The 23,375-nt window shown below is 31.7% G+C and overlaps 1 protein-coding gene across 2 annotated transcripts in view; it reads right to left on the bottom strand.

The window, feature by feature from the left end:
* Trim9 (E3 ubiquitin-protein ligase Trim9) overlaps nt 1-23,375 on the bottom strand; it is a 751,598-nt gene that overhangs the window by 503,114 nt on the left and 225,109 nt on the right. For both annotated transcript variants that reach the window (XM_075297069.1, XM_075297070.1), the window contains exon 5: nt 1,596-3,660. In XM_075297069.1, coding sequence (XP_075153184.1) covers nt 1,596-2,525 — 930 coding nt within the window. In that variant the 5' untranslated portion in view covers nt 2,526-3,660. The remainder of the gene's footprint in view (nt 1-1,595; nt 3,661-23,375) is intronic.

Raw genomic sequence — 23,375 nt, 5'->3', positions numbered from 1 at the left:
TATAGAGCGAATAGGAGATTAATTCGTGACAGGCTCCAAAATATCAAAATTCCTATGAAAATCCCAAAAAAAAAATTATATCAAAAACTTGTTTTGGCCATATCTCCTTAAATATGCATCCTATAGCGAAAAGGGCGTTAATTCATGACAACCCCAAAAAAATCAAAATTTCGATGAAAATTCTCAAAAAATAAAATTTTTATATGGAAAATTTATTTTGCTCATATTCCCTTAAATATACGGCCTAGATCAAAAAGGAAGTTAATTCATGACCACATCTAAAAATCAAAATTTCCATGAAAATCCTCAAAAAAATTAAATGTTTATATGAATAACTTATTTTACCTATATCTCTTAAAAAAAAATATGCCCTAGAGCGAAAAAGGAGTTTAATTTGTGACTACCGCCATAAAATCAAAATTCTTATAAAAATCCTCAAAAAATCCAAATTTTTATATGAAAAATTTGTTTTGGCCATATCTCTTTAAATATGAGTCTTATAGCGAAAAGGAGGTTAATTCATGACCACCCCTAAAAAATTAAAAAATGAAAACATATTTTGGTCATATCTCCTTAAATATGCATCTTAAAGCGAAAAGAAGTTTAATTTGTGACAACTGCCAAAAAATAAAAAAATACATGTATATGGTTAAAAAATTCAAATTTTTATATGAAAAACTTGGTTTGCCCATATCGCCTTAAATATAAGTCTTAGAGCGAAAATGAGGTTAATTCATGACCATACCCAAAGAATCAAAATTTCCATGAAAATCCTCCGAAAAATTTTAATTTTTATATGAAACACTTATTTTAGTTATATTTCCTTAAATATGCGCCCTAGAGCCAAACTCACGTTAATTCGTAACTACCCAAAAAACATCAAAATTTCGATGCAAATCCTCAAAACTTAAAAATTTTTTTGTTGCTTGTATCTTCTAAGCTGTGCATCCAAAACCGTGATCTCCACCAAAAAAAAACATAACATTTCATTAAAATAATCGAAAAAACTTGTTTTCCAAAACCGTGATCTCCCCCAAAACCGTGATCTCCACCAAAAAAAATAACATTCCACTAAAACAATCGAAAAAACTTGTTTTCGACGAAAATTTTATATGAAAAAAATATTTATTACTTGTATCTTCCAAGCGTTGCATCCTAGAGCATTCCATTAAAATCTTGAACAAAATCCATAAACTTCACCTTGTTGGTACCTCCTAAAAAGGAGTTTAATTTGCTACCACTCCTAAAAATTCATCCTAGAGCATTCCATTAATATCTTGAACAAAATCCAAAAACTTCACCTTGCTCGTATCTCCTAAAAAGGAGTTTAATTTGCTACCACTCCTAAAAATTCAAAATACGGAAAAATCGAAATTTTTATATATGAAAACTGATTTTCCATTAAAATTCTGATGCGATCAGCAAGATTTTCTCATATTTAGTTCAATGTAACACACACACAAACACAAATCTCCCTCTCTCCTACTATCTCCAAGAATTTCTCTCTCTAAGAAATTGCGTTGCTAATATCTCTTAGGCTCTCTCTGCTCAAATTGACCCTAATCAATCATAAATACACAACATTTCGTACTCACCTTTTGTGCCTTGCATGTGGTGCTTATCGGCTGCACTTCATGTTGTGGATGACGCTGATCATTGATGCATTCAGCACATGCTGGAATCTTGCAAGTTAGACAATACATCGATAGAACTTCTTCATGTTCACCACAAACCGACTCTCTCTGTTGGGCAGCTCCCTTGGGCTTAACCAAATTATGTTTGGCCAAGGGTCCTCTGGCCGGATGGCATAGTTCTCGGCAAGCATCGCAATAACGTATCTCACATTGTTCACACACCAAAGAGGCTACCTTGGGATCGGTTTCACACATTTGACAACGTAAAGCCTCACGGGCACAGAAACGATCTACAATCGATTCCATGGCACGATAGGGTGGTAAATTACGTACACCACCCTCGTCGAAAAAGACAATTTTGCGACACAAAGGACAAGTGAGGCTATAGGCAGCACCGGGAGGAGCTGAAGCGGCGGCAGCACCCTGTAGCAAAAGATTTGTGCCGGCGTACGATACTGGCCGTGAGGTATTCGAGCAGCAGACCACACCCGAATCGGCTTCACTCAAAATGCTCACCTTATCCGATTGATCTTGATCGGAGGTAACAGATTCTGTACCGGTTGCTGAACTGGCCGTACTGGCAGCTGAACTATTGGACGAGTGACGTGTTGATGGATGTGTGTGATTGTGAGGATGATGTGGATGGGCTGAATTGGCGCCCGAAGGATGTGGATGAACTGTGGCGGCTACACTGTGTATGGTTGCACCATTTAGAGATGAGCCTCCACTAACGCCTCCAGCACCACCAGTAACCGAGGCCAAAATGGCACCAGGTGTATACGGTGTCTGTATATCCAAAGCACAGCCCAAACAAAGGGCATGGAAGCAGGGTAACAAAACCGGATTAGCAAATAGCTGTTTGCAAGTGGGGCAACGTAATTCGTCCTCCATAATAAAACTGTTTGCAAGGAGCGTGTGTGTGGTGTGGAGGAGGATTTTTGAAAATTACTACTCGCGAGTAAGTCTGGGTTTATAGAATTTAAGCAAAATATTTTTTATCCAGATAGTGGGAATATAGAGATTTTATTAAAAGTTAGGCATTTTATTTAAATTTAAATTTTTGTTTTGAAAATTTCACTATAACTTTTTTCGTTCACTTGGAAATATTTTGAAATAAATTTCAAATTTTGCTTTTATTAATTTTTTTCTTAATTTAATTATTGTTTATGTTTCTTGATTTTTTTTTCTGTTTTATTATTCTTTATGTTTCTAGATGATTTCGATTTCTATTTAATCCCGCCAAATTTTCTTCCTCACTCTACTTTAGCAGGTTGGCAACGATCTTGCTTGTTTTGTTTACCGTTATCTGTTATGGCTATTATCTTAAATTGGCAAGCCAAAATAATCTAGCTCTCACTCTCACTCACTATTATGATTCTCACATATATTTGTAATGCTTTAATGTTCACTCTAAGAAGCACTCTCTACTATCCTATGCTTAGGCAAATTTTAAATGAATTATTTCTTTTTTTTCCAACTTCAAATCAGATAAAATTTTCAATTCAATTTTTGTTTTTCGATTTCCGTTTCCACCATATGTTTTCTCTCAATCAAAATTTGCACTTGCACTTGGTTTTATACTTTTTTTTTACTCTTTTACTTTCGCTATAAGATTTCAGGTTTTCGCAAAAATCAAATCTATTTTGGTATTTCAATTTCGATTGTATTTTTCACTTTTTCTCCATTTCGCAAATTTCTGTTTCAAATTTCACTTAAATAATTTCTTTGGATTTTGATTTATTGTGCTTCAAGCACTTACTCCACTGCACTATGTTGGTTTGTCATCGACCGATTTGTTTGTCTTTTGCCGTTACCGTGTGGTACATGCGCTCCCTCTTAAGAGTCAACCACTTTCCACGAATCAAGATTTCAAACTAAATTCTATAGCAGCTACAGGGTTGTTGTTTGTTGCCAACCTTTATAATATTGTATGATGTGTGGTTTGTATGGGGTCGCTCGCTTCAAACATGTTGCATAGTGGTTGTTGAAATTCCAGTCAGTGATGCAAGACAGTGGTTAGGTGAGTCTGATTGAAAAATTAAAAATTCATAAAATTAAAAATTCATAAAATTAAAACAAAAAATTAAAACTAATTTTAATATAACCAAGGGCTATAATTTAATTTTTATTTTTATGTATTTTGTAGTAAAAATGTTTTTGAGTATAATTAATTAAATAAATTTTTATTCAAACATTAAAAAAAAAATCCATAATTTTTTTTATCTGACTTAACAGGTTGGCTGATAAGTCGCCGGTCTGACACATTGATGACGTCGCTAGTATTAAATGCATATTATTTTTATATAGTACCAACCTTCGAATGACTCATGTCAAAATTTGACGTCTGTAAGTCAATTAGTTTGTGAGATAGAGCGTCTTTTGTGAAGCAACTTTTGTTATTGTGAAAAATATAAAAAAAATTTCGTGTTTTGATAAAATACTGTTTTCTGAAGGGGAAAAATACGGTGGAAGCAAAAACTTGGCTTGATAATGAGTTTCCGGACTCTGCCCCAGGGAAATCAACAATAATTGATTGGTATGCAAAACTCAAGCGTGGTGAAATGAACACGGAGGACGGTGAACACAGTGAACGCCCGAAAGAGGTGGTTACCGACGAAAACATAAAAAAAATCCACAAAATGATTTTGAATGACCGTAAAATGAAGTTGATCGAAATAGCAGAGGCCTTAAAGATATCAAAGGAATGTGTTGGTCATATCATTCATCAATATTTGGATATGCGGAAGCTCTGTGCAAAATGGGTGCCGCGCGAGCTCATATTTGACCAAAAACAACAACATGTTGATGATTCTGAGCGGTGTTTGCTGCTGTTAACTCGTAATACACCCGAGTTTCAGTTCCGTCGATACGTGACAATGGAAGAAACATGGCTCCATCACTACACTCCTGAGTCCAATCGACAGTCGGCTGATTGGACAGCGACCGGTGAACCGTCTCCGAAGCGTGGAAAGACTCAAAAAGGCAAAGTAATGGCCTCTGTTTTTTGGGATGCGCATGGAATAATTTTTATCGATTATCTTGAGAAGGGAAAAACCATCAACAGTGACTTTTGTATGTCGTTATTGGAGCGTTTGAAGGTGGAAATCGCGGCAAAACGGCCCCATATGAAGAAGAAAAAGTGTTGTTCCACCAAGACAACGCACCGTGCCACAAGTCATTGAAAACGATGGCAAAAATTCAAGAATTGGGCTTCGAATCTGGCCCCCAGCGACTTTTTGTTGTTCTCAGATCTCAAAAGGATGCTCGCAGGGAAAAAATTTGGCTGCAATGAAGAGGTGATCGCCAAAATGGTATCAAAAAATTGGAAGGTCGTTAGAATCGTTGTATCGCTCTTGAAGGGAACTATGTTGAATAATAAAAAACGAATTTTGACAAAAAAAAATGTGTTTTTCTTTCTTGAACCGGGGACTTATCAGCCAGTCTTCCGAGTTTGATTTAAAAGTTAATTGGCGAGTTTGATTTAAAAGTTAATTGGCTTTATCGTTGCTTCCCCGATTGACTTGACAACTTTGGGGAACGCGGTAGGAGGCGCTGCAATGGAAACTGAACAGTTTCGATTTTGGATGGGCTGGTGATATCACCATTGCCCCCATTAAAAAAAGAATCGCTGAACTAATTTAATTGAAATCTTCAGTCAAAAAGGGATTTCATGAAGAGAATATCCACCAGTTTTTTTTCCTTAGGCAGAGGAAAGGGCATAATGATGTTTTAAGAAAACCCGAGAGAATTACTGAAAAAGACCCAAACTCTTTGTTGCCCACTTTTTTTTATAAATGCAAAAGCTTACCGATGAACAAAACAAATTGAGTTGGAAAGAGCCAAGAAGGTGCATCGCTTATATGAAAGTGGTGAGTTGCCGCATTTGGTTTTCTGCGAAAAGAATACATTCTAAATTGAGCAGATTGTGGACAAACACAGAGATCGCGTCTACCTCCCACTGCCGCTCTCATACATCGACCGTGGAGCTTCAATACTGTCCTAAAGACAGTATTGAAACCCTGAACAGACAAATATTTCGGCCGCATTCCAATAGAACTCGGTGGCAACGATCAAACCTTTGACGAGTTTGAACATGGTCGTCTTCAGTCAAGTGCAGGTTCCCCGAAAACCGAGGATTAAGTGCAGAATCTGGTAAATATTCTGCACAAAAGGACTGGAATTAGAAAGCTGTTGACGCGATCACCACCAAATTTGTTTACAATATAGAACAAGCGCAACCATGTGACTATTTCGGAACAATATTTGACGCTGTTTTAACACAATCTGAGGGAGTTTCTGCCTCATCTTTACACAACGAGGACCAATGAGCGTGTAAAACAGTGGAACACATTCGGCGAAAGTGCTCCGAAGAAGACAAATACTCTCTTCATGTTCGCAAAGATGAATACAATATTTTTTCGGCATTCGCAAGATGTGAATCACATCGACTATCTGGAGAAGGATAAACACATTACAGAGCAGTACACTGCCGACTTTTTGTGCTATTGGGCGATTCAACGCTGAATCTGGGACAAAGTGGCCGTAGTTGCAAAGGAAAAAGTGCTCATTAACCATGATAATGTATCTTTAGCGCTGCCACGATTGGACCAATCATCCGAGGAAGCTTCACTTTAATCGAGGAAATATGTATCTACCTGTAAACAAAAAACACTGTGGACTCTATTCGGCGGGAGTGCTCCCAAGAAGGCCCACTATATTCTTGGCCGTAAAAGTGATGACCACCGTTGTAATAGATTCACAAGGTGCGATCCACATCGCAACTTGGTAATGGTCTTAAGTACCTTTAAAGTGATACAACTTAGTAGGTTAGGTTAGGTTAGGTGGCAGCCCGATGTATCAGGCTCACTTAGACTATTCAGTACATTGTGATACCACATTGGCGAACTTCTCTCTTATCACTGAGTGCTGCCCGATTCCATGTTAAGCTCAATGACAAGGGACCTACTTTTTATAGCCGAGTCCGAACGGCGTTCCACATTGTATTGAAACCACTTAGAGAAGCTTTGAAACACTCAGAAATGTCACCAGCAATACTGAGGTGGGATAATCCACCGCTGAAAAAGATTTTGGTGTTAGGTCGAAGCAGGAATCGAACCCACGACCTTGTGTGTGCATGCTAACCATTGCAACACGGTGGCTTAGTAAGCGCGAAGGGATTTGTTTCAATATGGCTTTATTCTCAAAGGTTTAAGAGAGACATAAGCATAGGTCATTGGAGGATAAAGAGATTCTAATATTTATGTATGGATCAACCGAATTACAAAATGAAATTCTAAAGATGGGAAAAAGGACAGAGGCTGAGATTATGTAAGAGACACAGAGATCCTGGAAGTTGAGGCGCCCAACAAGCCGATTACGGGATAAGCTGTATGTCAGCCGACATGAGAGAGGTCAACCCGACACCTCTTTTCAACCTAATACATGCGGTCGAAAGAAGCAAATCCACTAGCCCCTGAATATGGTGGTCCAGTGAAGGGCGTCATTTTTGGTGTCATGCACGCAAAGAAAAAATACTTTCCTCCGGAACGAAATTTTAGACAAACGATATTCCCCTTTCCTATAATGTATTTTCGTTTGGAGCAAATAAACCCGAATTTGTGATAAGCTATTCTACGATTGCCTCTGATAGTTTTTATTTACTTTAGAAGAATATTTTTTAGCGTCAAAAGAAAACTTTGCTTGTCTAAAATTTCGTTCCTCAGAAAAGAAAACTCTTCTTTCTGTGTGGAAAATTTTACCACCACCGAGACAACATTGTCTAAGGGTGTGACTGGCCATATATTTTACCATAATGAGTGTCACTCTTTTTTCCAGGAGCATTTTTGAAATATTTGGATAGCCTTTTTTGAAAAAAACGTCTATCGTGATGTTGTACATCCAATACATTACTGTAGTAACAAACGAAATAAAATAATATTAAGGGATTTGTAGCTACATGCAGAGAAGGAATATGATCACCTCAAACATGTTTCAAGAGCAAAATGTTATTTTTGTATGGTGACCATGTTACATGTTTGTCACTAAAATGTTATTTTCTCGTCAAATATAACCTGCTTGCAGAAATCAGATACATGATTTCCGAGGAAATAACATGGTTGCGAAAACCATGTTACATGGTCACCACCCAAAAATAACATTTTGCTCTTAAAACATGTTTGAGGTGATCATATTCCTTCTCTGGGTGTATATGAAAAGATGATGCACAGTGGGAGTACAGACTATTCAATTTGTAAGAGGAAAATTCCCAAATGTTTTCTCCATAAGAAGTTAGCATAGAGCCAGATCCCAGCCAGATCTATACTAAAGGATGTGGAAAAGTTCATCGCCCGAACTGAAACATGTAGAGTCTAGGCGTGTATAGATTTGTATCTAGCATTTTCTTTTCAATGGTTCTATTGATCAAGTTCTTCAATCTAATTTGTCCATAAAACTTGAATAATAATTAGTTGTAAATTAAGATATCATGTATTTGGACGTTAATCGCCTGTTTCAGTATCAGGCTATCATGAAAAAGAAACAACAAATTTTCGCTGGTTTCACTGTGATGAAGAATTCTTTTTTGATTTTTAACAAATATTAATTATTAATTTACTCCAATATGAAGCCCATATCCTACCCTGCTACTACAAATGAAATTTTAGACAAATGCAAAGTCCTTTTGGTCTATAGATGGAAAAATCAACGCAGGCTGTGATTCGAAATCGATAGACACAATGTAGGTAAGAATCTAAGGACTAATATTTCTGATAAGAACATGATTAACTAAATCGAACTCATTATCAACCTCTTGTTGTGTAGGTTATAAAAAGGTATGATGAATTGAAGATATCTTTTCGCCGCAAAAACCGAACATAATACCAGCCTTCATTATTGTTGTCTTCACTCCATCCCCAATTATGTTACTCTAAATATTAAAATTTTCCAGTCTCAACCAAATAAAATGTCAAATCATTTTCAATAGGGTTTAATAACTTCAAACCATCCAACATGTTTGATATACTGGAAACACTCAATATCTTAACGACATGTTGCATGATTGTGTTTGGTCTGGAAATTTGTATAGGCTCGCTGTTTTATTTTGCCGGCCGAATACAGGCACACACACAACCAACATTGTCGAATCAAACAAACGAATGGACAATGCAACGGAATTCCCACAAAATGCAAAATTTTTATGCAGAAAAAGACGAAGTGAATTAAACAATAAAAATGCTGCATGACATACGAAACAACCACAATCATTTCTTAGTACGCGGAAAAAATAAAATTTTGACAAAATTTTCTATAGAAATAAAATTGTGTATAGAAACAAATTTTGGACAAAATTTTCTATAGAAAAAAATGTTGACAAAATTTTTTTTTATAGAAATAGACAATGCAACGAAATTCCCTCAAACTGCAAAATGTTTAAGCAGAAAAAGACGAAGTGAATTAAACAATAAAAATGTTGCATGACATACGACACAACCACAAACATTTCTTAGTACATATGCGGAAAAAAGTTTTATTATTGTAACGATTATGGGATTTGAATTTGTTTTTTGTAAAAAATTGGGAATAACGTTACCGCTGAGAATTTCCAAAACTGGCACCAAATGTGTCACTCGCAATGAAAAGGGGCATCTTCGTTTTACAACGGCACATCTTTTTCCACAAAATTTTTTATAGAAAAAAAAATTGACAAAATTTTCTATAGATATAACATTTTGATAAAATTTTCTATGAAAATAAAATTTTGACAAAATTTTCTATAGAAATAAAATGTTACAAAATTTTCTATAGAAATAAAATTTTGACAAAATTTGCTATAAAAATAAAATTTCGAGAAAATTTTTTATAGAAAAAAATGAGAAAATTTTCTATAAAAATAAAATTTGAAGAAAATAAAATGTAAACAACATTTTCTATATAAATAAAATTTTGACACAATTTTCTATAGAAATAAAATTTGAACAAAATATTCTATAGACATAAAATTTTGACAAAATTTTCTTTAGAAATAAAATTTTGACAAACTTTTCTTTAGAAATAAAATTTTGACAAAAATTTCTTTAGAAATTTAATTTTGACAAAATTTTCTATAGAATTTAAATTTTGAAAAAAAAATTCTATAGATTTAAAATTTTGACAACATTTTCTATATAAATATAATTTTGACACAATTTTCTATAGAAATAAAATTTGAACAAAATTTTCTATAGAAATAAAACTTTGACAAAATTTTCTTTAGAAATAAAATTTTGACAAAATTTTCTATAGAATTTAAATTTTAAAAGAAAATTCTATAGAAATAAAATTTTGACAAAATTTTCTATAGAAATAAAATTTTGACAAAATTTTCTATAGAAATAAAATTTTGACAAAATTTTCTATAGAAAAAAAAATTGACAAAAGTTTCTATAGATATCAAATTGTGACATTTTCTTTAGAAATAAAATTTTGAAACAATTTTTTTAGAAGTAAAATTTTGACAAAAGTTTCTATAGAATTTAAATTTTTAAATAATTTTCTATAGAATTAAAATTTTGAGAAAATTTTCTATAATATTTAAATTTTGACAAAATTTTCTATAGAAATAAAATTTTGACAAAATTTTCTACAGAATTAAATTTTTGACAAAATTTTCTTAGAAATGAAATTTTGGCCAAATTTTCTATAGAATTTAAATTTTGACAAAATATTCAATAGAATTAAAATTTTGACAAAATTTTCTATAGAAATAAAATTTTGACAAAATTTTCTATAGAAATAAAATTTTGACAAAATTTTCTATAGAAATAAAATTTTGACAAAATTTTCTATAGAAATAAAATTTTGACAAAATTTTCTATAGCAATAACATTTTGACAAAATTTTCTATAGCACTAACATTTTGACAAAATTTTCTATAGATATAAAATTTTGACAACATTTTCTTTAGAAATAAAATTTTGAAAAAATTTTTTAGAAGTAAAATTTTGACAAAAGTTTCTATAGAATTTAAATTTTGAAATAATTTTCTATAGAATTAAAATTTTGACAAAATTTTCTATATAATTTAAATTTTGACACAATTTTCTATAGAAATAAAATTTTGACAAAATTTTTTATAGAAATAAAATTTTGACAAAATTTTCTAAAGAAATAAAATTTTGACAACATTTTCTATAGAAAAAAAATTGACAAAAGTTTCTATAGAAATAAATTTTTGACAAAATTTTCTATAGAAATAAAATTTTGACAACATTTTATAAGAAATAAACTTTTGATAAAATTTTCTATAGAATTAAAATTTTGACAAAATTTTCTATAGAATTAAAATTTTTACACAATTTTCAATAGAAGTAAAATTTTTAACAAATTTTTTTATAGAAATAAAATTTTGGAAAAATTTACTTTAGAAAAAAGACTTTGTCAAAATTTTCGATAGAATTTAAATTTTGACAAAATTTTCTATAAAATTAAAATTTGACAAAATTCTCTATAGAATTAAAATTTTGACAAAATTTTCTATACAAATAAAATGTTGACCAAATTTTCTATAGAACTAAAAGTTTGACAAAATTTTTTATAGAATTAAAATTTTTACAAAATTTTCTAAAGAAATAAAATTTTAACAAAATTTTTCACAAAAATTAAATTTTTAACAAAATTTTCTATAGAAATAAAATTGTTACAAAATTTTATATAGAAATAAACTTTTGATAAAATTTTCCATAGAAATAAAATTTTGACAAAATTTTCTATAGAATTGAAATTTTGACAAAATTTTCTATAGAATTAAAATTTTGACAAAATTTTCTATAGAATTAAAATTTTGACAAAATTTTCTATAGAATTAAAATTTTGCCAAAATTTTCTATAGAATTAAAATTTTGACAAAATTTTCTATAGAAATATAATTTTGGAAAAATTTTCTATAGCAATAAAAATTTTGGCAAAATTTTCTATAAAAATAAAAATTTTCAAAAATTGTCTATAGAAATAAAATTTTGGCCAAATTTTGTATAGAAATAAAATTTTGACAAACTTTTCTATAGAAATAAAATTTTGACAAAGTTGTCTATACAAATAAAATGTTGGCCAAATTTTCTATAGAATTAAAATTTTGACAAAATTTTCTATAGAATTAAAATTTTGACTAAATTTTCTAAAGAAATAAAATTTTGAAAAAATTTTCTATAAAAATAAAATTTTGACAAAATTTTCTAATGAAATAACATTTTAACAAAATTTTCTATAGAAATAAAATTTTGACAAAAATAAAATTTTGGACAAAAATTTTCTATAGATATAAAATTTGGCATACATTGCTATGGAAACAAAATTTGGACAACATTTTCTAGATGTTTGGTAAAGTTTTCTTAAAAGCGTGGTTGATTATATATGGCACGAGTGGCAACCGTGGGGAGTGGTCCACTTTACCTACTACTGAATATTTTCTTTGCATACTTTGAGGCGATCGAAGTGCCTTCGAAACACACGCTCGATCATTTGTTAAACCATTTCCTTTAGTAGCAATAGAGATTTTCCCATCACTGGGACACCATTATCTGACAACGATTCCCTTAGTTAGCATGATCCAAAACACATCCAAAAGAATATTTGCAAAATTAATTTACTCCAATATGAAGTCCATATCATATACCACCGCTAACATTTTCGATGATTGACTATCATTAAGTCATCATGTGCATGTTGACTATTTAATGGAAATGTTTATACACCCAAGATAAATAAATGGCACAGGTAAGCATGGAACGACGACACATGACAAACCAGACGCTTGGACAAACATGAAAGACAAATATCAACCAAAAAAACACAAAAAAGGTAACAGATATCATCATCATTTCAATAGATATTCAAAACAAATAATTCCAAAACATTGTTGCAATGGGATGGATGGCTCGTACACACAAAACTACGCACCATATCTCTATGGGAGTACACAAGTTCATCCATAAATTATCGACATAAAAGGCCAAGCATGTAGACCAAATTCATTATCAATAAATTTTTGTGTCATTTTTACCGGTGAGAGGAACATCGATGTCAGAATGTCGTCCACCATTGCATGAAGTGATAAATAAATATGAATTGTGCGTTTGCAGGGTTATGGTTTTGAATGTCAAGAGTAGGATGTAGATTCACGTAGGAAGGCCTTCTTGATTTTGTAAAAATTACAAGGCCTTCCACTTTAATAAGACGTTTCTGGATAGACGACAGATATATATGGGAGCTATATCTAAATCTGAATCGATTTCAACCACATTCGGTGTGTATATTTATAATGTTAATTCTACTCCCTGTGCAAAATTTCACGTAAATCGGAACAAAAGATTGGCCTCTGGGCCCATAGGAGTGTACATTGGGCGAAAGCTATATATGGGAGCTATATCTAAATTTGAGCCGATATCAACCAAATCCGGTGTGCATATTTATAATTTAATTAAAATATAATTGAAATGAAAATTTAAAATTACAATTAAAATAAAAATAAATATAAAACAAAAAAAATTTGTATTAAATATTATTCTACTAAATTAAAATTAGTATTAAAAAGTGAAATTAAATGGCATGTGTTTAATAAACATTAAACTATTGAAATATCCAACTTCCATATATATTATTATTTCTATTAAAATAAATTAAATTAGAATTAGAATTAAAACTAATATTAAAATTAAAAATAGAACTTAAAGTAAATTAGGATTAAAAATGAATTAGAATTAATAAATTAAAAAACAAAATTTAAATTAAAATTACCATTCAAATACAAATACAATTTAAAATAAAAATTAAAATTTAAGACCTTAGTGGTCATAGCTTTCTAACTTTTTATACCCTCCACCATAGGATGGGGGTATATTAACTTTGTCATTCCGTTTGTAACACATCGAAATATTGCTCTAAGACCCCATAAAGAATATATATTCTGGGTCGTGGTGAAATTCTGAGTCGATCTGAGCATGTCCGTCCGTCTGTTGAAATCACGCTAACTTCCAAACGAAACAAGCTATCGACTTGAAGCTTGGCACAAGTAGTTGTTATTGATGTAGGTCCGATGGTATTGCAAATGGGCCATATCGGTCCACATTTACGTATAGCCCCCATATAAACGGACCCCCAAATTTGGTTTGCGAGGCCTCTAAGAGAAGCAAATTTCATCCTATCTGGCTGAAATTTGGTACATGGTGTTAGTGTATGGTCTCTAACAACCATGCAAAAATTGGTTCACATCGGTCCATAATTATAAAGGGTGATTCTTTTGAGGTTAGGATTTTCATGCATCAGTATTTGACAGATCACGTGGGATTTCAGACATGGTGTCAAAGAGAAAGATGCTCAGTATGCTTTGACATTTCATCATGAATAGACTTACGATCTGCCACAACGTCGAATTTTCAGTGAATGGGCCCTAGAAAAGTTGGCAGAAAATCCGCTTTTTTATCGACAAATTTTGTTCAGCGATGAGGCTCATTTCTGGTTGAATGGCTACGTAAATAAGCAAAATTGCCGCATTTGGAGTGAAGAGCAACCAGAAGCCGTTCAAGAACTGCCCATGCATCCCGAAAAATGCACTGTTTGGTGTGGTTTGTACGCTGGTGGAATCATTGGACCGTATTTTTTCAAAGATGCTGTTGGACGCAACGTTACGGTGAATGGCGATCGCTATCGTTCGATGCTAACAAACTTTTTGTTGCCAAAAATGGAAGAACTGAACTTGGTTGACATGTGGTTTCAACAAGATTGCGCTACATGCCACACAGCTCGCGATTCTATGGCCATTTTGAGGGAAAACTTCGGAGAACAATTCATCTCAAGAAATGGACCGGTAAGTTGGCCACCAAGATCATGCGATTTGACGCCTTTAGACTATTTTTTGTGGGGCTACGTCAAGTCTAAAGTCTACAGAAATAAGCCAGCAACTATTCCAGCTTTGGAAGACAACATTTCCGAAGAAATTCGGGCTATTCCGGCCGAAATGCTCGAAAAAGTTGCCCAAAATTGGACTTTCCGAATGGACCACCTAAGACGCAGCCGCGGTCAACATTTAAATGAAATTATCTTCAAAAAGTAAATGTCATGGACCAATCTAACGTTTCAAATAAAGAACCGATGAGATTTTGCAAATTTTATGCGTTTTTTTAAAAAAAAAAGTTATCAAGCTCTTAACAAATCACCCTTTATATAGCCCCCATATAAACCGATCCCCCGATTTGGCTTGCGGAGCCTCTAAGAGAAGCAAATTTCATCCGATCCGGCTGAAATTTGGTACATGGTGTTAGTATATGGTCTCTAACAACCATGCAAAAATTGGTCCATATCGGTCCACTTTTACGTATAGCCCCCATATAAACGGACCCCCAAATTTGGCTTGCGATTGCTCTAAGAGAAGCAAATTTCATCCGATCCGGCTGAAATTTGGTACATGATGTTAGTATATGGTCTCTAACAACCATGCAAAAATTGGTCCATATCGGTCCACTTTTACGTATAACCCCCATATAAACGGATCCCCAAATTTGGCTTGCGATTGCTCTACAAAAAGCACATTTCATCCGATCAGGCTGAAATTTGGTACATGGTGTTAGTATATGGTCTCTAACAACCATGCAAAAATTGGTCCATATCGGTCCACTTTTACGTATAGCCCCCATATAAACGGACGCCCAAATTTGGCTTGCGATTGCTCTCAGAGAAGCAAATTTCATCCGATCCGGCTGAAATTTGGTAAATGGTGTTAGTAAATGGTCTCTAACAATCACGCAAAAATTGGTCCATATTGGTCCACTTTTACGTATAGCCCCCATATAAACGGATCCCCAAATTTGGCTTGCGATTGCTCTACAAAAAGCAAAAATTGGTCCATATCGGTCTACTTTTACGTATAGCCCCCATATAAACGGACGCCCAAATTTGGCTTGCGATTGCTCTCAGAGAAGCAAATTTCCTCCGATCCGGCTGAAATTTGGTACATGGTGTTTGTATATGGTAATTAGTCCACATCGACCCATAATTATATATAGCCCCCATATAAGCCGATCCCCAGATTTGACCTCCGGAGCCTCTTAGAGGAGCAAAATTCATCCGATCCGGTTGAAATTTGGTACGTGGTGTTAGTATATGGTCTCTAACAACCATGCAATTTTGGTCCATAATTATATATAGCCCCCATTTAAACCGTTCCCCAGATTTGATCTCCGGAGCCTATTGGAGGAGCAAAATTCATCCGATCCGGTTGAAATTTGCAACGTGGTGTTAGTATAAGGCCGCTAATAACCATGCCAAAATTGGTCCATATCGGTCTATAGTTATATATAGCCGATAGCCAATCACACAAAAATTGGCCCACATCGGTTCATAATCATGGTTGCCACTCGAGCCAAAAATAATCTACCAAAATTTTATTTCTATAGAAAATTTTGTCAAAATTTTATTTCTATAGAAAATTTTGTCAAAATTTTATTTCTATAAAAATTTTTTCCAAATTTTATTTCTATAGGAAATTTTGTCAAAATTGTACTTCTATAGAAAATGTTGTCAAAATTTTATTTTAACAAAATTTTATTTCCATAGAAACTTTAAACTTAATTATATACGTATTTAATCGGCTTTTTAGTTTAATATATACCACGTATGGACTATGTGGTATATATTACGGCGTTAGGAAGTTTTAAGATACCTTGCCATCGGCTTCAGTACAAGTTTCTACGCAATCCATGGTGGAGGGTACATAAGCTTCGGCCTGGCCGAACTTACGGACGCATATACTTGTTAATATTAAGGCCAACTAAATTGACTTTTAAAACGAATTAATTTCGTTCTTCTTAGAATTATATTCAAATTGCCGCTTTAAGGCCTTTTATCGGGGAATTTCTCTCTTCTCTCCCACTGCGCACACTGGTCCTCTAAAGTCCATACTAGAAAAGGTGTGATAAACGCACAAAAAGTCACAGACGCGCTATACTTGATATGCGTATGAACGAGCTATAGAGTGCGTGTCAATGATCTGAGTATTCACACGCACACTCACCACATATAAATGTGAGTGAGTGAAGTGAGTGTCAAAATGAACATCATCGATATCAACTAAAAGCACTTGAAAATTTACTGTTTTTTTGTTTGTTTGTATTGTTAAAATATTCCTGCATTACACTCAGACGGTCAGTGGGTTCTATTGATGTGAATTGTTTGCAAGTTGATTTTCCAATTTATTGTTGCGGGGCAGCTACCTCAATTTATGAGAACAGGTATACCAACTTTATGGGTTGCTGCTGGTGGTATATATGCATAAGGGAACTTGAGCAATAAGGGAACTAGAGACAATTTTTCAATAGCATTGTGTGAAATATAATGCAATATGCGACATAGCCATTATATTCACGCACAACAAATGTAAACCACATGGAAATTTGTATCATAAGTTCAAATTTCAATGATATATAGCCATACACATACGTTAATGGTTATCAATTATTTTGATGTATGCATATGGTCCACACTCGTAGGAAAAAAGTCAAATATATAAGGAGAATGAATTTAGAAAAGTGTTTTTTTTTTTTAACTATTTTATAAGTAATTAAAAAAATACAATTAATATTTTTAAATAAACTGAGAAAATCATAACAAAATATTAGATAGGGATACATGTTAATAAAGCCAAAGATTATAGATCAAATCTATAATCTTTGAATAAAGCTGCGAAATCAACGAACCAGCACAAAGCATAGAGCAATACAAATTTTCATTAAAAATTTCTCAACCGTTTCCTTTTTATTTATTTTTGCCCATATGCAAAATAATTTATTGAAGTGAGCTAGAAGTTTTCTTTAACTTTTTTGCATATGGGGGTTTATTTTTATTTATTTATTGATTTTTTTTAACATTCATGTCCAAGAAAGTAGAATTGCCATTTTCGAATTTCGAAAACAATATTCAGTTTTTTGAAATTCGAAAATTTTAAATTTTGACTATTTTCAAGCATAAATTGGCTTATACCCTTCACCACTACTGTGGTACAGGGTATAATAAGTTTGTGCATTTGTATGTAACGCCAAGAAGGAAAAGTCGGAGACCCATCGTTTAGTATACCGATCGTGTTAGAATTAAATTCTGAGTCGATTTAGCGATGTCCGTCCGTCTGTCTGTCTGTTCATGTATTTTTGTGCGCAAAGTACAGGTCGCAGTTTAAGTCCGATCGTCTTCAAATTTGGCAGAGGGTCGCTATATAATTTGGTGTTTATCAACCGATGTTCTTCAAATTCAGTACATCCGAAATCGGTTCAGATTTAGATATAGCTCTCATATATATATCTTTCGTCCGATTTGGACTCATATGGCAACAGAGGCCAAAGTTTACTACCGATTTTCGTGAAATTTTGCACAGAGAGTAGAATTAACATTATAAATGTCCACAGATTTAGATATAGCTTCCATATATATCTTTCGCCCGATATGGATTAATACGGTCCCAGAAGCCAGAGTTTTACCCCAATTTGGTTGAAATTTTGCACTAGGAGTACAATTAGTAGTGTAGTCAAGTGTGCCAAATTTTATTGAAATCGGTTCAGATTTAGATATAGCTCCCATATATATCGTTCACCCGATTTGCACTCATATGACCACGGTGGCCAATTTTTTGCTGCGCTTATTAAATAAAATTTTGCACAGGGAGTAGAGTTAGCAGTGTAGCTATGCGTGCCCAATTTGGTTGAAATCGGTTCAGATTTAGATATATAGCTTTCGCCCGATTTACACTCCTATGGCGCCAGAGGCCAAAGTTTTACTCCGAGTAACGTGAAATTTTGCACAGGGAGTAGAATTAACATTATAAATATGCGTACCGAATTTAGTTCAAATTGGTTCGGATTTAGATATAGCTCCCATATATATCTTTCGTCCGATTTACAGATATGACCACCGTAGATCAAAATTTTCCTCCGATTTACTTAAAATTGTGCACAGGAAATGGAAATTACATTTATACTATGAATGTCAAATTTAGTTGAAATTGGTTCAGATTTTGATATAGCTGTCATATATATCTTTCATCCGATACGAACTTATATGACCTCAGAAGTCAAAATTTCACGCCGATTTAATTAAAGTTATGCACAGAGAGAAGGACTAACATTCATACAACACATGCAAAATTTGGTTAAAATCGGTTCAGATGTAGATATAACTCCAATATATATCTTTTGTCCGATTTAAATTCATTGACCACGGAGGCCAAAGTTTCATTTCGAAAATTTTGAAGTTTTGCACTGAGCTTTCAATTAAAATTTTAGCAATGTGTGCCAAATTTTATCAAAGTCGGCTCAGAATTAGACAAAGCCCCCATATATATGTTCTTCCGATTTTAGCAAATATGGCCAAAATACCCACATGTTCCTTGTGAAATCGTCACTGTTAAGTCGAAAACTCGCAAAACTGATTCAAATTTACCTATACCCTAATTAGTATATATCAACCTATAAATCATGAATGCAGATTTGCTAAATTTTATGCAATTTAAATATTTCCGATATTTTATACTAACATTGTGGTCTGTCCCGGTCATCAACCAATTTAAATTTTAAGTCCAGACATTTTGTGAAAGTTTAAAAAATTTTTCCAAATCGGTTCATATTTAAATATTTGTATATGGGAATATAAACCTTTATATAGTTCCTAACAAATTTGAAGGTGTTAAGATGGTATCAAAAATATTGATAGTCGGCGGGGCCGACTATATTATATCCTACACCACGGATATAATATAGTCGGCCCCGCCCGACTTTAGACTTTCCTTACTTGGTTTTACTAACATTGTGTTTCATCCCACGACGTTAACCGTTTTAAATTTTAATTCTAGATATTTTGTAGAAGTATAAAAATTGTGTCCAAATCGTTTCAGATATAAATATTTGTATATGGGAATATAAACCTTGATAATAACTCCCAACAAATTTGAAAGAGTTGAGATGGTAACACAAATTTTGGTGAAGGGTATAATATAGTCGGCCCCGCCCGACTTTAGACTTTACGTACTTGTTTTTTAAAAAACAATATTTTTTATTTATTTATTTATTTATTTATTTCAAAATTTTTCGTAATACAAAGCCTATAAGGCCAATTAATTTATATTACTTATGACAAATCCTGAATAATTATTATTATATTTATAAGTCAAGTACTCAAATTATTCTATATACATTTATAATATTATTCCTGCAATATTAAAGTGGCTCCCCAGCCATAAACAAAAATAGGAAAAAATAAAAAAATATATATATATAATCATCGAAATAAGCCCATAACATTCAATTTTTTGGAATTCGAAAATTTTAAATTTTGACTATTTTCAATCATAAATTGGCATTTTTTAAAAAAAGTCTTTGCAAATATCTCCAAAACGGTTTGAGATAGAAAGTTGATTCAAACGGCACAAATGAGTACTAAACTAGCAAAAATTGGCACAATATTCAGTTTTTTGGAATTCGAATATTTTAAATTTTGACTATTTTCAATCATAAATTGGCATTTTTTAAAAAAAGTTTTTGCGAATATCTCCAAAACGGCTTGAGATAGAAAGTTGATTCAAACGGCACAAATGAGTACTAACCTAGCACAAATTGACACAATATTCAGTTTTTTGACATTCAAAAATTTAAATTTGGCGTTTTTCAAACATATATTTTGGAACTTTTTTAAAAATGTAATTTAGCTTTTTCTCTGAAACGGATTAAGATAGAAAGGTGATCTCAACGGCACAACTAAGCACAAGGCGATAACAGTTTAATACAATATAAAAATTTTCGAAATTCGAAAATGGCGAAACTGGGAATTTTTCGAAATTTCTGAATTTCTCGAAAACTATAAGAGATAGAATTTTTATTTAAACTGCACAATAATGTACTCGGCTAGCACAACTCAGCACAACTGTTAAAATGTCGAATGTCGAAAATGGCAATTCTGGCAAAAATTTTGTTCAAAAAGGTTTTTTCCAAATATCTCACCTATTTGATAAAATTTTAAAAAATCGGCACAAACCCAGCACAATTTCAAATTTTTGAAATTGGAAAATGGCAATTCTACTTTCGGCACAAACCTAGAACAATTCAGCACAACTTTCAAATTTTCGAAATTCGAAAATGCCAATTCGACTTTCTTGGACATGAAACATTCTTTTTATGTTCAACATTTTTGTAAAAAAAAATAAATACCTAATACCCCTCAAAGTATGCTACAAATTTATATATACTCTCTCTCCTATACAAATATTTAGGCTATTTGTAGCCACTAACATAAAACATTTCCAATGCAAAATTCCATTAAACATTTTTTTTACCCGTTTTACCAGTTTCCTTTTTTATTTATTTATTGTTTTTTGAAACATTCTCTTTCTTTTCGAAATTTTTGTAAAAACATAAATTCCTAATTTACTATATACCCCTCAAAGTATGCTACAAATTTATATATACTCTCTCTCTCTCTCCTACTCAAATATTTAGGCTCTTGTAGCCACTAACATAAAACATTTCCAATGCCCCACTTCCACCATTTTCAAACTCTGGCTAGGGATGGCATCCAATTTCAGAGAAAACGTGATAATGAAATGATGTTATTTTCTTATTTGATTTGATGTCATTTTTGTTTGTTTGCCATTTGTAGGTTATTGCTGTTGTTTGATAAGCAAATATCGATGAGGAGAGAATGTCTTTATTTTGTACCAATCAAGACCTTTACTATGATAAAGTAGATGTAATTTTTTTTATCAGAGGTTTTGTTAACCCATTTTTTTCTTGGGCTAAGGTAGGTCTTCTTATGAGACACATAAAAAATATCAATGTTTTCTTGGCCAGACCACGAATTTACAGATAGACAATAATATAGAAGATTAAATATTTATTAGAATTAACATATTAAGAAAGGTTAGTACTTAGCATTTTAGTTTATTATACATTGACAAAAAATACACTTTATGTTATAAATGAAATACCTATGAATCCGGGGGAAAATGGGACAGATTGATGTTTTTCACATACACACAAAAATTTTTGTTTCAATCACGAAATTAATTGATCCAATTAATTTTTTTAATTGAAATGTCTGCCATCACGAAAACGATAGCATCAATCACAGTTTTAATTGGGCATACAATATATACTTGACTAAAAAATTTCAATTATTTTTTAATTTATTTAATTAAAACTTTAATTGACGTTGATTGCAAAACTCAATTAATTTTTTAATTAAAAATTATTTAATTATTTTTAATTACTTTCTTGAAATTATTTTAATTCGTTTTTTAATTTGATTAAAAATCTGATTGTTTGAAATAAATTTGTAATTAAAAATGTAAAAAAAAAAATCCACATTTTTTTTTTTTTTTTTTTTTTTTTATTTTCCACGTTTGATTAAAAAGTTTATTGTATCAATAAATTTTTTTCAATCATTGTCTTAAATAACTGTATATTTCTATCTTGTTGAAAAGAGTAGTTGTGACAATTAATTTATTAATTAAATAAATTAAATAAATCAACTTTTTTATTTGAAATATTTTTAGTGATATTTTGTCTGTGTTTTATTAAAAAGTTAATTGTATCAATTATTTTTTTAATTAAAAAGTTAATTGTATCACTTAATTTTTTAATTAAAAGTTAATTAATTATTTTTTTAATTAAACTTATTTTAATTACTTTTTAATTTGATTAAAAAAGTTATTGTTTGAAATAAATTTTTAATTAAAAATTAAACAAATTTTCCATCATTATTGATTATTTTTTCAATGATCTTTTTAATTGAAATATTTTTAGTGATACTTTTTTGTGTGTTTGATTAAAAAGTTAATTGTATCAATTAATTTGCTAATTAAATATTTTAAATTATTGTCTTAATTAACTTTTTGTTTCTACATTGATAAAAAATTTAATTGTATCAATTAATTTATTAATTGAAAAAATCAATAAATTTCAATCAACTTTTTAATTGGAAATATTTTTTTCTGTGTCTTTTGGTAAACTTCAAGTAAATTTTCCTAAGGCAATTATGAATGGAGATTTTATATGTTTTGTTTTCGATTCTTTACGGTGCTGTACGATTTCAACGTTTCTGATAATAATAAATAATAAACTCTCATTGAATCTGGATTTTAATGATTAATTCAGAATAAAAATTTAATTAAATTAGGTGTTTTTTCATGGACAAAAAAAAAATAATCTATGTTGCAACTTATGAAGTAATATCTAGAAATGTTTTATGCTAGTGGAGACTTTTGTAGCTTTAAAGACTTCCATGTAGAGTTGGTACATAAAAATGCTATTTCCATAGTGGAGACTTTTGGTGTTGGTAATGGCAAATAGAAATTTCTAGATCGCATTTAATCAATGAAAAATACGAGTTATGTTACTATATATATGTATTTACACTATTTCCATAGTGGAGACCTTATTGGTAACTTAATTAATTAATGCAAGTTTTATTTCATAGACAAAAATAATCTATGTTGTAACTTATGAAATAATATCTTGAAAATTTGTATGCTATTTCCATAGTGGAGACATTTTAGGAGACTTTTGTAGCATTGGAGTCTGGCATGTAGAGTTGGTTAATATTAAATATTATATTATTTGTAAGCTATTTCCATAGTGGAGACTTTTTTGGAGACTTTCGCGTCTTTGGAGACTTGCATTTGGGGTTGGTAGACGCAAAGAGAAATTTCTAGATAGCGCATAATTAATGAAAAAAATA

The sequence above is a fragment of the Haematobia irritans genome, chromosome 2 (genome assembly GCF_050003625.1).
Source record: "Haematobia irritans isolate KBUSLIRL chromosome 2, ASM5000362v1, whole genome shotgun sequence".
In the NCBI taxonomy this organism is placed as follows: domain Eukaryota; kingdom Metazoa; phylum Arthropoda; class Insecta; order Diptera; family Muscidae; genus Haematobia; species Haematobia irritans.
Note: the sequence above shows the minus strand (reverse complement) of the source record. Positions and strands in the feature narration are given on the sequence as shown.